The 15123-nt window shown below is 41.9% G+C and overlaps 1 protein-coding gene and 1 long non-coding RNA gene across 2 annotated transcripts; one reads left to right on the top strand and one right to left on the bottom strand.

The window, feature by feature from the left end:
- Positions 1-6796: 6796 nt before the first annotated feature.
- LOC114649837 (actin, alpha cardiac muscle 1) lies at positions 6797-14827 on the bottom strand. The gene is made up of 9 exons (XM_028799191.2): positions 14715-14827; positions 13927-14080; positions 11947-12075; positions 10536-10646; positions 9932-10016; positions 8503-8664; positions 7967-8158; positions 7469-7650; positions 6797-7042 (listed from the first exon to the last, which is right to left on the bottom strand). The coding sequence occupies exons 2-9, from the start codon at positions 14053-14055 to the stop codon at positions 6899-6901; spliced, it is 1134 nt and encodes a 377-aa protein (XP_028655024.1). The 5' UTR covers positions 14056-14080; positions 14715-14827; the 3' UTR covers positions 6797-6898.
- Positions 7049-7598, top strand: LOC127527007 (uncharacterized). Its single transcript, XR_007934363.1, has 2 exons — positions 7049-7312; positions 7367-7598. It is a non-coding gene; the product is annotated as an uncharacterized LOC127527007 (long non-coding RNA).
- Positions 14828-15123: the final 296 nt, after the last annotated feature.

Below are 15123 nucleotides of genomic sequence, written 5' to 3'. Positions count from 1 at the left end.
AAAGGCAGATTGGATATACCAAGTACTACAAATGGGACAGCAGTGCTGAATAGTCTCATTACATTAAAGAGAACTGGCTGCTCCAGGGCATCATCTAAAAGTTGGACTGATGAAAAATTTTGTAAATGTAAAGAACAAGGAGAGTAAAGGATTTCAATACATGAGACAGATTTTTTTTCACAAATAACTGATGCCAAGGTTAAGGAATTACAAGCAGCTTGAAGATCTGCAAGTGGGGAGTTTATAAAGGGTAGACATTGTCCACAAGTGTAATCGGGTGAGAGTGGTTTGAAGTTGACTGTATCTCTGATCGTAAGCACGTGCCATGGAAATCATAGCAGGATGGACGTTTGAGCCCGTTGAATTCTAGTGACACTTTGTGCAGGTAGAATAATGAGAAGAGCATTGAAACAGTCTGACCAAGGTGTAATAGGGCTGAGTATTTTTATTTGCAAAATGGAGTTCATTCTGTCATCCAAGAAAATAAAATCGCCACAATGAAGTTTTGAATGCAGCTATGCTGTGCAATTCACAGTTCAGAGAAATGTCGAGCATATGTTCAAGACTAATTACTAACAAGATGGCAGAAGATGGTAGGATGTGAGATTCTGGGTAAATGAGTTAATCTTTTGAGTTGTGTGACAAAGCAGTTCTGTTTTGTTTGCCTTTAAGAATGTATTTTGTCATATTTAATGTAAGACAAATGGATACATTTTGCTTTGGATTATGTTTCAGATTACAGCTTCATCTTTTTCATTTTATCCCTGTAGAGATTATTGATAAAAATGTCAAATGCATTACTAAAACAATTTTAAAATTCTGCTGTAGTGTGCATAAGTAAAGAGTGCAACAAAGCACAGCTTATCTTAATTGGAATTGAGCCTGGCAAAAAGAATAAATGCACTTTGCATCACTGTAGGAGACGACACAGTCATGGCTTTGTGTGCTGTGAGGAACCTTGTGCCATTTTTGACTTTTCTTTTTCCTATATAACATACATAAAGGAATCTTTCTCGCACCTCCATAACCTTTTGTGTATCCACTGCTCTGTGCTTTTACCCGATCCCAGACTGACGTACGCTTGGACAGGCACCCCTTCTCTTCTGTTTCCCTAACTGCTAGAGTCCTTATTCTTACCCACAGTAATTCTCATGTATGCATGTCCTTAGCTAATAATTTGGACCATCTTTCTATTAGGATTTGTGTTTTGCTTTAAACTCTCTTGGTGTTACTGGTTTTTCCATTAACATTTACATTTGTTTGCTTAGCAGGCACTTTTATCAAAACAACTTAAAACGGAAGTCAATATAATCGAGTAAAGATCAGTCTGAGGTCTGTTTGGGAACAAGTGCTACAGGACAAGGTTAGAAAACGGATCATCACACGTGAAGAACCCGGATCAGAATGCAAGTGAGTTACAATTCCTGAGTATTAAGGGAGTCAGCAGTTTGTATGGTGGTGGGCAGCTCGTTCCCTCAGTTAGGAGGTTCACACGAGAAGAGTCTGTATTGAGGTCACCAGATGCCATTCATCAACAGATCTGATTGGTTGAGAAGGAGCACATGACCTCATAAGTGTCTGCATATACACTGCTCAAAAAAAAAAAACACACTTAAATCACAGCTCGGATCTCGATGAACGAAATATTCAAGTGGAAAATCTTTACTGAGTAATACTATGTAATTTTTTTAAGAACACAATGATATAACAAGGATCGATGGAAACCAACATCACCAACCCTTTCAGGACTGAATTCAACATCACACCGAAAATCAAAGTCAAAAATTTAAATCACAGGCTGATACAACTTGCGTGAATCTCATAACAGCAATTCATCATGGGATTCAGTAGTGTGTATGGCCCCCATGTGCCTGTATACGCTCCTGACGGCATCTGGGCATGCTCCTCATGAGATGGTGGATAGTAATCTGGGGGATCTCTTCCCAGATGTGGATCAGGGCATTAGTGAGCTCCTGGACAGTCTGTGGTGCTACTTGGCAGTGTAGGATGCACCGATGCATAATGGCCACATGTTCTCAATTGGATTCGGGTCTGGGGAATGTGGGGCCAATCAATGGCATCAGTGCATTCATCATCCAAGAAAGTGCCTACACACTCTGGCCACATGAGGCCGGGCATTGTCCTGCACCAGCGTGAGGTCTGACAGTGGCTCTGAGGATTTCATCCCAGTATCTAACAGCAGTCAGGGTACCATTGCCTAGCAGGTGGAGGTCTATGTGACCCTCCAAGGATATGCCTCCCCAGACCCTCACTGACCCACCACCAAACTGGTCCTACTGACTGATGTTGCAGACTACATAATGTCCACCACGGTGGCTCCAGACTCTTTCACGTCTGTTACTTGTGCTCTCATCTGTGAAGGGAAACGGGGCACCTATGGCGGAGCTGCCAATTGTGGTATTCTGTGTAGAATGCCAATTGAGCTGCACGGTGATAAGCTGTGAGCACAAGTCTCACTAGAGGATGTCTGGCCCTCATGCTACCCTCATGGAGTCTGTTTCTGACAGTTTGATCAGAAACATACATGCCAGTGGCCATCTGGAGGTCATTTTGTAGGGCTCTGGCAGTGCTTCTCCTCTTCCTCTTCTCACAAAGGAGCAGATAACCAGTCCTGCTATTGAGTTGATGTCCATTTATGGCCCTGTCCAGCTCCCCTTGTGTAATGGCCTGTCTCCTGGTATCTCCTCGAGTCTGTTTCTGACAGTTTGATCAGAAACATACATGCCAGTAACCACCTGGAGGTCATTTTGTAGGGCTCTGGCAGTGCTTCTCCTCTTCCTCTTCTCACAAAGGAGCAGATAACCAGTCCTGCTATTGAGTTGATGTCCATTTATGGCCCTGTCCAGCTCACCTTGGGTAATGGCCTGTCTCCTGGTATCTCCTCCATGCTCTTGACACTGTGCTGGGAGACACTGAAAACCTTCTTGTGAAGGCACATATGGATGAGCTGGACAACCTGTGCAACCTGAATTGGCTGCAGGTACCATCTCATGCTACCAGTAGTGACAAGGACACTAACAAAATAAGGAGAGAGCAATTGTCTGTGGCTGCCACCTGCAAAACCATCCCCTTTTTGGGGGTGTCTTGCTGTTGCCCTCCAGTGCACCTGTTGTCACTTTCATTTGCACCAAAGCAGAAGTTGATTCACAATTACGCATGCTTCCTAACTGGACAGACTGATATCCCTGAAGCTTAATGGACTTGGTGTTAGACTACTATGATGATTAACTGTGTGTGTGTATAATATATATAATTATAGGTACTGACTCATTCACTATTCTATAGGCAAGCATCAAGGACTGAACTTAATACACATAGTCGGTGAAAGACGGCCACCCCACGGCTGTGTACACACTTGGTAGCTGTTAGTGATAATGAACCAAGCTGAACAAAGATGGAGTAACAAGAAGATCCGCCTTGGCCAGATTGAGCTGGAGATGATGCTTCTTCGTCCAGGTTTCAGTATCAGTGAGACATGCAGAGATGCTGGCTGATACAATACAATACAGTTTATTTTTGTATAGCTCAAAATCACACAAGAAGTGCCGCAATGGGCTTTAACAGGCCCTGCCTCTTGACAGCCCCCCCTGCCTTGACTCTAAGAAGTCAAGGAAAAACTCCCAAAAAAACCCTTGTAGGGAAAAAATGGAAGAAACCTTGGGGAAAGGCAGCTCAAAAAGAAACCCCTTTCCAGGTAGGCTGGGCATGCAGTGGGTGTCAAAAAGAAGGGGGTCAATACAACACAATACACAGAACAGAACAAATCCTCAATACAGTATAAAAATAAAACCAAATACGGACCAGACTTTAACAGTAGATGATATCACATAATATGATTTGGATTTGTTTAGAGTCCTAGAGACCTCAGCCATCAAGCTGCCTCCCCCATTTGGCCATTCCTTAGCTGAAACAGCGCTGGGCAAGCCAATCCGATGAAAGGACCCCTCTACCCCACAATTCCTGCGATCCTCCAGCAGGGATGACTTTACCTTAGGCAGGCAAAACAACTTGGCAGGTGAGCCGTGGCACCAAGAGCCACATTTGAGTACCGAATTGTGATAGAAGGTGCTTCACTGGAGGGAATGCCATGAACCATAGGGTATCATCAAAAATATAATGATATGAGAAGAGACAGGCCATTATAACATACTGGTGAGGCCTCATCTTGAGTACTGTGTGCAGTTTTGGTCTCCAGGCTACAAAAAGGACATAGCAGCACTAGAAAAAGGTCCAGAGAAGAGCGACTAGGCTGATTCCAGGGCTACAGGGGGTGAATTATGAAGAAAGATTAAAAGAACTGAGCCTTTTCAGTTCAAGCAAAAGATTAAGAGGTGACATGACTCAAATGTTTAAAATTATGAAGGGAATTAGTACAGTGGATCGAGACTGTTATTTTAAAATGAGTTCATGAGAAACACGGGGACACAGATGGAAACTTGTTAATGGTAAACTTTGCAGAAACATAAGGAAGTTTTTCTTTACACAAAGAGCCATAGACACATGGAATAAGCTACCAAGCAGTGTGGTAGACAGTGGACTGTAGGAACTTTAAAAAATCGACTTATTTTTTAATTAAGTGCATTGTACTGGTGGGCTTTGTTGGGCTAAATAACCCGTTCTCGTGCAGATTGTTCTAATGTTCTAATTAATTAAAACAGTTTGTTCACATTAAGTACTACAAGTTCACAAGTACCCAGTTTCCTCTTGACTCGAGGACAAAGGCTTTCAACATTTTCCAAACTACAGGCCGGTCAAGCAAACAGCCCTTAATGACATTTTGTAAATTACAAAGTCCAGGGGGCCGACATAGCCACAGTGTCCGAGGTATAAACTATCAATGAATATTCACACCATGTCCATCAGGCTTACATGTATTTTTGGGAATGTACCCCTTCATCAGAGCCAGACAAACAGGGAACTAAAGATAAATAAAGTACACATCTGTTCCAGACATTACATAATCCATGAGTACGTGCTATGGAAGGCGTACGCACAATAAAACCTTACCAACTGTACAAGACTTTGAACTACTTCTCATTATTAACAGACATCTCAACTATACTGTATAAGGAGCACTCCAATAGTTAATAAGGTCTAGTGTGCCCATGTCTCCTATATATTAACCTGATTAAATTAGGGGCTTGTTAAGGCCACCTAGCCTGAGGAGTGCAGTACAATATTGTATAGTAAACAAATTCCCAACAGAGCATAAAAAAAACATACTTAAAGCTTTTGGACTTTTACAACACATCATTAAGGATTATTTGCCTAAGCTGCCTGTATTTTAGAAAGTGTTTTGCATGTTTTTACAAAAATCAGAGAATGGGGATAGGTGAACGTGTAGTACTTTTGATAAATGGCTTGGCTGGTCTTTTAGTTTGTATAACTGTGGCTGGTTTGACATAATTTGATTTTGTTTTTCACTTACTGATAAGAGCAACCATTGGACAGGATGATAGGGCCTAACAAGGAGCTGTATAGAGAGACGAGGAGAGCACCCAGAACTGATCCATGGGACACCCCTGTCACCTCTCCTCGCTAGGATCTGCCCATGTGGTAAAGACTCAAACCACCTGAGAGTGGTCCCAGTGATGCCAGTGTCAGAGAAGGTCGTATTTGAATATTTGTTTTCCCCAATGGAAGAACACACAAGAAACAGGTCTTTTCTGCAGGAATTTCCTTTTCTAATTAGAGATGAGACAGAAAGGTAACCACTTTGGTGCCAACCCCAATGGCTGTTAAGAACAGATACAGCAGCAAGGGATGCCAAGCAGATTATATTTACTGATAAAGGCTTCCAAGAATCAGCATCAGCAACTGAGACAGAAGGGAAGCCCCCACCCTGGTAAAATGCAAAGATGGCTTTGAAGCCCCCAAAGTCCTATGTATGTCTTGGCGGTGTCGTTATGTAGCCTGTAAGAGCTGCCCTGAGAATGTGAATGGATGTGTAGATGTGAACATTCGGGTCTGTCAAGTGGTGCCTTTGGGTTTGTCTTTGGTTTTTCACTACAGTTTGTTTGTTCACCTTCATACAGTGTTGTATCAGGTTGTCTTGTCTTGTGGAGCAGTGGTTAAAGCTTTGGACTTCACACCATGAGGCTGTGGGTTCAAATCCTAGCACTAACACTGAGTGACCCTGCCTGTGCTCCAATTGGAAAAACAAAAGAAATGTAACCAATTGTATCATAAATGTTGCAATTCACTTTGGATAAAAGTGTCAGCTAAATAAGTAAATGCCTTTGCGTTCTGCCAGCTTGTTGTTGTACTTTTAAGTTTGTATCTGTTGCCAGTGTTTAGAAGTGCCTTCTATGTGTTAGCAGGATCTAAAGTTAAATGACTTTGATCATTTAATAAAGTTTGAATGCCACTCTGCCAGCTAAATCGATTTACATTTAACTTCTCTGTGTGTTTAGCAACAAATTATGTGCCATCCCATCCAGAGCTGGTGCCAGCCTTGACACTGTTGCTGTTGTGATAGGGCAGACAAATGGCTCCTTGCTAATGTGTGCCTGACGTGCTCTATGTGCTTCACTACGCCTCACCAGTTTATATCATAATGATCTTTCTCCCCCACATCGCCCCCTTTATGGCTAGCTTCCATCAGCTTAGTGGAATGACCATTTGACCTTCTCAGTCCAGATAACTAAAAGTGACAATGTCTTCTGAGGTCCCTGCTCCGTCCGTCTCTAAATGTGATGGCAAAGGTGAAGAAACCTCTAAGAATGAGAACGGAGTGAATTCAGTTATACCCTGAAGAAAGAAGTCACCATGTGGCTGTTTTACAAGCACATCTATTTTTATTCCAAAAGCACATAAAAGAACAGTGGAGTACACAGACAGACGAGGGAAGGAGGGTTGGAAAAGGGTGGAAGTGGTTTTAGAAGCACTTCCTGTGGACGATGGAGGGGCCTGCTTCATCGTATTCCTGCTTGCTGATCCACATCTGCTGGAAGGTAGACAGAGAGGCCAGGATGGAGCCACCGATCCAAACAGAGTACTTCCTCTCAGGAGGAGCAATGATCTGGAAAAGAATAGGAGAGGTATGTGAGGTGTGTGAACATAGAGTGAAAAGCTCCAACCTCCTTTGTCATGATAATTCAGTTAAATGTGAAAAGATGCTGAGTCAAGGCTGAACAGAGCTCTACTCTGGTTTACCTCACATTCTCTAGCATATTTTTTAATAAGTATTGCTCGGTGGTTGGAAATGCAAGTAAGAATTTTCCTGTACTCTTTAACCTGCACATTATTGCTACTGGTATATGTGAAGGTCACTCCTGCCTGAAATGGTTACGTTAAAAGCACCAAGCCACTTTCAAAGAACACAGTCAAGGATGTAAAGCTCGAGATGGGGATATTTGGGTGAATTGTGGCTAATCCTGATGTCCGCACAATGACTACTTCTTCAAATGGTCATCCTTTTAATACTTGTGCCCTCTTCATCTCTTACCTTGATCTTCATGGTGCTGGGGGCCAGGGCAGTGATTTCCTTCTGCATACGGTCAGCAATACCAGGGTACATTGTGGTTCCACCAGACAGTACATTGTTGGCATACAGGTCCTTACGGATGTCAATATCGCACTTCATGATGGAGTTGTAGGTGGTCTCATGGATGCCGGCAGATTCCATGCCTATAGAAGAAATAATTGGAAGTGTTTATCATTCTGATCCCAAAGAGCAGTTCTGTGGCAAAAAGGCCATGTAAGAATGCCAGCCAGAAAGCCTCTAGTAGGCTAGCGTGTTCTGATCTTATGGCATAAGTCAAAGAAAAATACTGCGCTAAATTTTCCTCTCCTGAAACATCTTTTTTTGCTCTGAGCATGCTGACATATTTTTGCTATCTAACCTAGTCATCCTGAAGCAGGCCTTTGTTTCAGAGAGGTATGTAGCCTTAAGTTTTATTCCAAATAATTTGTGTATTGAGCGAAGGTTAAAGCAAAAACTTACCAATGAAAGAAGGCTGGAAGAGGGTCTCAGGGCAGCGGAAACGCTCATTGCCAATGGTGATAACCTGACCATCAGGAAGCTCATAGCTCTTCTCCAGAGAGGAAGAGGAAGCAGCAGTGGCCATCTCATTCTCAAAGTCCAGAGCCACATAGCACAACTTCTCCTTGATATCACGGACAATCTCACGCTCAGCTGGAGAAGAAAGTAAGTTAAAGTTGTTAGTACAATCCACAGTAATGCTGCTTTTGGGTAACAGCAAGAAATAAGTGGGGAGCTGGTGGGACCTTCCTGATGGATATTCAGGTCTTAAAGCCTTTGATATTCTATTGGAACATCCCGACATCCAGCTCTGCCCTGTATACCCATGGAGTAACCTTCCCCTTCTTAGCCACTGTAAAAGGTTTCCCACAGCTTGATAGGTACACATTACTATTTCTCCCACTACACCTCACAAATCATTAGCTAGTCTTTCCGTTGCCCTTATGTGTCCTTTCATTTAAGGATTTGCTTAACCTACTTCCATGGTAATAGCTCACCAGTGGTTACAAAGGAGTAGCCTCTTTCTGTCAGGATCTTCATCAGATAGTCAGTGAGATCTCTACCAGCCAGGTCCAGACGCATGATGGCATGGGGAAGGGCATAGCCTTCATAGATGGGGACATTGTGGGTAACACCATCTCCAGAGTCCAGCACAATACCTATGGAAACAAATTTTGCAGTCAGTATAATGTATAAATGAAATGACAAGCAATAAGACAATACATCTGGCTGTTTTCTTCTCCAGACGTCTTGTCATGTTATTAGGTTATCAACTACACAGCTTCCATAACATGGACATCTTTAACTGTACATATGTCTCTCAGAGGGGTAGGACATTTGACGTATGAGAAAGATCATACACATTTCAACTGTCATAATGCTACCAACTTTGTTTCTCCATATCAGTTGTGTGTTGTCCCTAGAGAAGTTGTAGTTTGATGCATGTGTGTGTGTTACACCTCCATTCTGTCCTGACTGCTAACGGGCATAGATTGGCTTTTCCACCATTCATGAACAAGCCTAACTTACTCCAGTTCTGGAATTTCTATCCTGTAGCTTTGCACTTTCAGATTTGAATCTGCATTTGGAGTAACCTGCCTGTGAAGTTTACAGATTGTGGCGTTTCCACAAGCCTTACAAAGACAGGCTTTCAGGTGGATTGATGGCGCTTCATCCACATTCATGCAAGCATTTGGCCCTGTGCATGCGCTTTGTGACTCAACACCTGGTGTCTGTCCACAGACTTCCAACCCTGTCACCCAGGCTCCAATTCATGTATCCTTAAATGGAAAATGGCAAGTGCATGGATGTGGTCAGTTGGTATAAACCCTAAAGTGCTTCATGACTGACTTCCTTTTTGGATCTCCGAAGGGGACAACCAAGTTACTTATTTGTGTTATTTAATATTTTTAATATGAAGCACAATGGTTGTCCAAAGTATCTGATGATACAGAAATGGACAGTGTCACCATCATAAATAATTCTAAGGCATGTAATAGTTCACCTATGGTGAGAAAGGAGTGCTGTGATTGGTGCTGCTGCCTCACAGATCCAGTGTCCTCAGTTTGACTCTTGCCCTCATTCATTCTCTGTGTAGAGTTTGCATGGTCTCCTAATGTATGCATGAATTTTTCATTAGGTATTCTGGGGTTCATAGGTTCATTGGGGATGTGGGAGCAAAAACCTAAGACAAACTAGCTATGTTAATTGGTAATTTCAAAATGTCCCTTTGTAAATGCAAATGTGAGTATATACATGAATGAACTGCCAGCTTTCCAAAGCTGGTTCCTGCCTTACCCCCTATTCTGCATAGATAAGCTCTGCAATCACCCACAACTCTGAATTGAACCAAGCACTTCTGAGAGTGCTAAGGTATCTGCCTGCTTAGCACACACTGATTCACACTACTGCATCTGTCATACTCACCGGTTGTACGACCAGAAGCATAAAGGGACAGCACGGCCTGGATGGCGACATACATGGCAGGAACATTAAAGGTCTCAAACATAATCTGAAAGAAAAGCCAAAAGTAAAGCTTAAAATGGTAAATTTGTTCCAGCACTGACTTTCAAGATGCTCAAAAGTTCATCTCTGATTTGCTATCAATAATAAAGGGATTAATTGCCCAATACCAATCAAATGATAAAATTATAACTTGAGGGGACTGTTACAGACCAAAATATCTGTAGGGTGGTGAGAAAAACAAACACAAGTTTAGAAGCATGCCACTGGCATCCATGCCCAGAGGTCTAGCCAGCTGCATAAACACCTGGGTTCCTAACTGATTGTACAGAATGAATTATGCAGTAAGTAATTCTGAAGCAGATGTCTGTCTGCCACTTTGGGCCTAGCAACACAGCTCATTTCTGTGTCATCCCTTAAAGGCAGAAGAGAACTGTTATAATAATTATACATCAGCTCTTCCCTTTTATATCTTTACAGTGTGTGCATTCTCACGTTGAAACAATAAGGATCCATGTTCCAGTGTAACAATGTGCCATTTAGCTTGAGTGTTCCCCTCATTTCTTACCTGGGTCATCTTCTCACGGTTAGCCTTGGGGTTGAGGGGGGCCTCAGTCAGCAGGGTGGGGTGTTCCTCGGGGGCCACTCTAAGTTCGTTGTAGAAGGTGTGGTGCCAGATCTGCAGAAATTAAGAGGAACACCATGAGGACTGGGTTCAGAGAAATAGACAGGAATGACCTTTGTGACGTGATGAGAAGTCTGGGGGTACACGCATGCTTTGGAATGTGAGAGAAAATGTGGAAAAAGCTCACACAAACATGGGATAACTGTGTAAACTTCAAACAGGCTGTAACCAGGCCCATGTTTGAACAGAGGTCCCTGAAGCTATAAGGCAGCAGTAATAACTGCTACACCACCATGGTACCACACTATACACTATATAATTGAAAGCAAATTATATTATAGCTCACTGTCCCTAAGCAAAAGATATTGTATAACTGAAGAAAAGAAAGGTTTCTAATCCTTTAATGTATGTGACTGCTCTAATGTTAAATAATGATGTAACTCGTAGGGCCAGAGCCCACTATGTGTCCATAATGTTACAAGTGTTTTCTTTCATGAGCATACCTTTGTAAGCACATTGTGAATTTCCCCATGGGATTAATAAAGTTATCTATCTATCTATCTGAATATGCAGCTAATGAAACCTTTGTTTTTATGTGTAGCCTTTGCAAGATCTGATCTATGTTTATGTATGAAATGTGTTACAATAATACATAATACTAAACAGTTTTTCTAATAAGCTAGTTTAATTTTCATTGATGATTTTGTAAAATATGCAGGGTGAACTGCAGGACTTATGTAAGCACACAGCTATCACATTCACTATAACAATGTATTTCTAAGAAGGTCTCCCTCAAAATTTCATTTCTACATTGTATCATACCATTTTCTAAGCCCACTTAATTCTGAGCAGGGCCATGGGGGGCTGGAGACTATCCAAGCAAGCAGGGCAGCAGTCTATTGCAGAGGAACACAGTCACACACACCCACATGGGCCAGTCTAGTGTAACCATTCCACCTAACCTATATATCTTTGGACAGTGAAAGGAAACCGGAGCACCCAGAGGAATCTCACGGGGAGAACTCAGGACGCAAACACAGGTCTCCTTGTTACAAAGCAGTGGTGCTATGACTGCTCCACCCTGTTGTGTTTAATTTGCAAAGTATAGTAATGTTTAGACCAGAAACCATCTCAGAGAATCTATGATTCAATCTCCATGAAAAGATCAACAAGATAAATATGTGCAACAACCCCAACTGAACACATCTTTGTAGTCCCCTGCTTGTTTTAATGCTATGTTTGAAAAAATCTGTAGAACTAAACATGCCTTTCTCTAGCTCACTTCTAGTTCTGACACTCCCAGTTGTAATTTTGCCTGCTTTTTGATCAAAGGGAGACCATTTGGCACACTTACCTTCTCCATGTCGTCCCAGTTGGTGATGATGCCGTGCTCAATGGGGTACTTCAGAGTCAGGATACCTCTCTTGCTCTGGGCTTCATCTCCTACGTAGCTGTCTTTCTGACCCATACCCACCATCACACCCTGAAAAGGGACAATAATTAGGTGGAATTCTAGAAACCATACATTATTGTAAACTCTTTCATTTTGTTATGGCAAACACTATTCTCAAGGATTTGTTTAAAGCATGCAAATTTTAGCTGTTCCCTAGCCCCTAATTGAAAAAAATTAAATACAACATTACAAGTAACACAGTCATTTCCTTGATGTGGACCTAATTACAACCCAATTGTGGTGACTTGATATTCTAATAATCTTGTATATACTTGTCAAGACCCAGCCTGTGGCCCCCCATCGTGGTCTCAGATATTGATTAATCCTAGTTATAGGTTGAAAATTCAGGCAAAGCAAATGTATGCTTTAATTACAGCCAAGCTGATATTCAGATTAGCTGGAATAAAAGCAGCAGACATACGTAAATCATTGCTTTAAAGGATGTCCTTATGTTGTCACACTTGGTAATGCATACTGTTTATGTTACTTTAGGCTTTTTGTTGCTGAGGCCGATAATGCAATTTAAAACTTTTTTTTCCCTCTGTTGCATTTGTGACAGCTGCTTGGGGTTTTAAATGACAGCTGACAGCAGGAAGGCTTAAAAAAGTAATAAATATAAATGAGCCTTCTAGCTAAATAAACAACAGCATGTTACCTGGGGAGGAACTGACCAGTTGTCATACAGTTGTCAGTGATCCCAAAACTTTATAAAACGTTTAGTGGAGTTTACAACACCAACAACAACTAAGAACATACTCTGGATGCTGAGAGGCTCATGAAAGTAGTCCATCCCATCACACAGCAGCAACCCTTAATGAGAATCTGACTAAATCTCATTGGTTTAATGGCACATTAGTATGAATGCACAGCACAGACAACAGAGCACTCCTTAAAAAACAAGTTTATCTATGTACTTAATATATAAAATGTTGTTAAATGACAAACTTGGCAATGCAATTTAAAAATATTTATGATCTTCCATTCTTCAAACATCCATCCATTGCGTGGCATACTGAAGCACATACCCACAATTCTAGGGCAACTTTATATTTTAGAGTCCTTATGTATGTGTGTGTGTTATAATTATAGTTGTTTTTTAGCTTACTTGTATGTTGTGCAATAATTTAATATGAAATGGCACAGTGATATAAAATGTATTCTAAAATATCCACATCATTTCCATGCCAAGTTAATTTAGAATCACCAATGCAAGTCTTTGGATGTGAGAGAAAATCAGAGATTCAGAGAAAACTTGTTCATAGATGAGGAGAGCACACAAAGTACACCTAGTGACCAATGAGGGAACTGAATTCAGATCTTCAGAGCTCAGAAGCCTCAGCACTAACCACTGTGCCACCCATCATATCAAATCACTGCCCCTTCAATTCAGAAGTAGTCTGAGCCTACTTTGGCAGCTTTGGACACAAGGCAGGCTACAACTGTAGGTTGATCCTTGCATTGACAATCAACCTCAACAATTTGACAAATGGCTTTTTCTAAGTCAGAGTTTAAGCAAAGAAATGATAGCTGATTTTTAAAAACAAATGAATTTCTACAAATTTGATAACCACATCCCCCGCTGCCACATGGTTCACTATGCCAGGTTGGACCAAAGTGAGATTCAGCAATGTCCTAACTAAGAAGCAACTTTTTTAAAGGTGACCGTCAGCCTGAAAGCTGGTGCTGTTGTTTTTATAAATCCACACTGCTCCTTGTGATTATTCATGCACTAAGATAACAATATGTTTTCAACTTTTGGATATTTTTATAACTCCATATGTGCTTAACTTAACACATACCAGCTATACTCAGCATCCAAAGCTTTTTATACAACCACTGTGAATTATAGCTTTATAAAGCAAGGTGTTATATTTTAATTACCTGGTGGCGAGGTCGGCCCACGATGGAAGGGAAGACAGCTCGGGGAGCATCATCTCCGGCAAAGCCAGCCTTGACCAGCCCGGAGCCATTGTCACACACAAGAGCGGTGGTCTCCTCGTCGTCACACATGGTTGGTCAGTTGAGGGGGGTTGGTCTGCAAGCAAAGAGAAAGAGAGAGATAAGCCATTTGCTATAGTGGTATAGTCTGCCAGCATTCATGAATCAAGAACCAGTATGTAATTAAGTGCCCCATAATTCAACCTGCCCACCACCCCTAAAACAGAGAATTACTAAAAGAACTGTGCTAACTTAATTTGTAAAATCTTTAAATACCAAAGTCAAAGTAAAGAAGCTGTACATGTCTCTCATATTAACTCATATTTGTTTAGAATAAAACAGAAAAAATACAAAATGGTGCCCAAATCGTTTCTTTCCAAATCTTGATTTTTTTAGAACTTCCTCAGAAAAAAAAAGCCAATAAAACTTCGACAGACAGCTTCTGCAACTTAGACATGTGGGTTATAGTACCACAAAGTTTGGAGTTATGACAAAAAGGGTAAGACCTCAATCCTTCCAAAAAATTACAATAGGCAAGAAAAAAAATCTGGCCATCAGGTGTTTGCTGGCTTCCATTGAAGATGACAAAAGAGCCTCTGACTCTTGGGTACAGCCTGCCTGGGTGTTTTTTCAGTGCCAGACGTCTGTGTTTCTCAGGCAGCCCAGGATATCCCTGAAAACCCAATTAGACTCCTAGAATGCTGAAGAGTTCCAAAGACCAAGACACTCACCAATTCAGACACTTAGAGAGATGCTTCCACTGGGACAGAGTTGAGGGTGCAGGGCTGCTTTAAATACCCGGCCTGAGAGAGGAGGAGGCCGGTGTGATGGGCCGTCCAGCCCCCCCCCCCCCCCCCCCCACTTCCAAACACACTCCTCTCCAAGCCCTAAAAAGAGTGGAGAGCGCAGCTGTGATCGCAGCAGAATCCCTATCCCATATAAGGTGTTGAGTTGTCTGCTTGTGACCTTGTGAAGCAGCTAAGAAAAGGCCGGGCTGGGGAGAGATTTTTAAAACACCCAAAAAAAAAAAAAACAAGAAGATGAGCACGCCTAACACTGCAGAGCTGTTCCTCTGCGGGTTGAGGTCCTTATAAGTTAAACTTTGGGTGAGAATATTCAAACAAAACGTTTCTGGTGACG

Source organism: Erpetoichthys calabaricus, chromosome 1 (genome assembly GCF_900747795.2).
Source record: "Erpetoichthys calabaricus chromosome 1, fErpCal1.3, whole genome shotgun sequence".
Taxonomy (NCBI): domain Eukaryota; kingdom Metazoa; phylum Chordata; class Cladistia; order Polypteriformes; family Polypteridae; genus Erpetoichthys; species Erpetoichthys calabaricus.
This window is presented reverse-complemented; position numbering and strand designations above follow the sequence as displayed.

Coding starts and splice junctions, on each gene's coding strand:
- LOC114649837 (XM_028799191.2), bottom strand. CDS start 14,055: ATGTGTGACGACGAGGAGACCACCGCTCTTGTGTGTGACAATGGCTCC. Junction 10,647..11,946: donor ACTGGGACGACATGGAGAAG/GTAAGTGTGCCA, acceptor TAATTTCTGCAG/ATCTGGCACCACACCTTCTA. Junction 7,043..7,468: donor CCAGCACCATGAAGATCAAG/GTAAGAGATGAA, acceptor ATTCTTTTCCAG/ATCATTGCTCCTCCTGAGAG.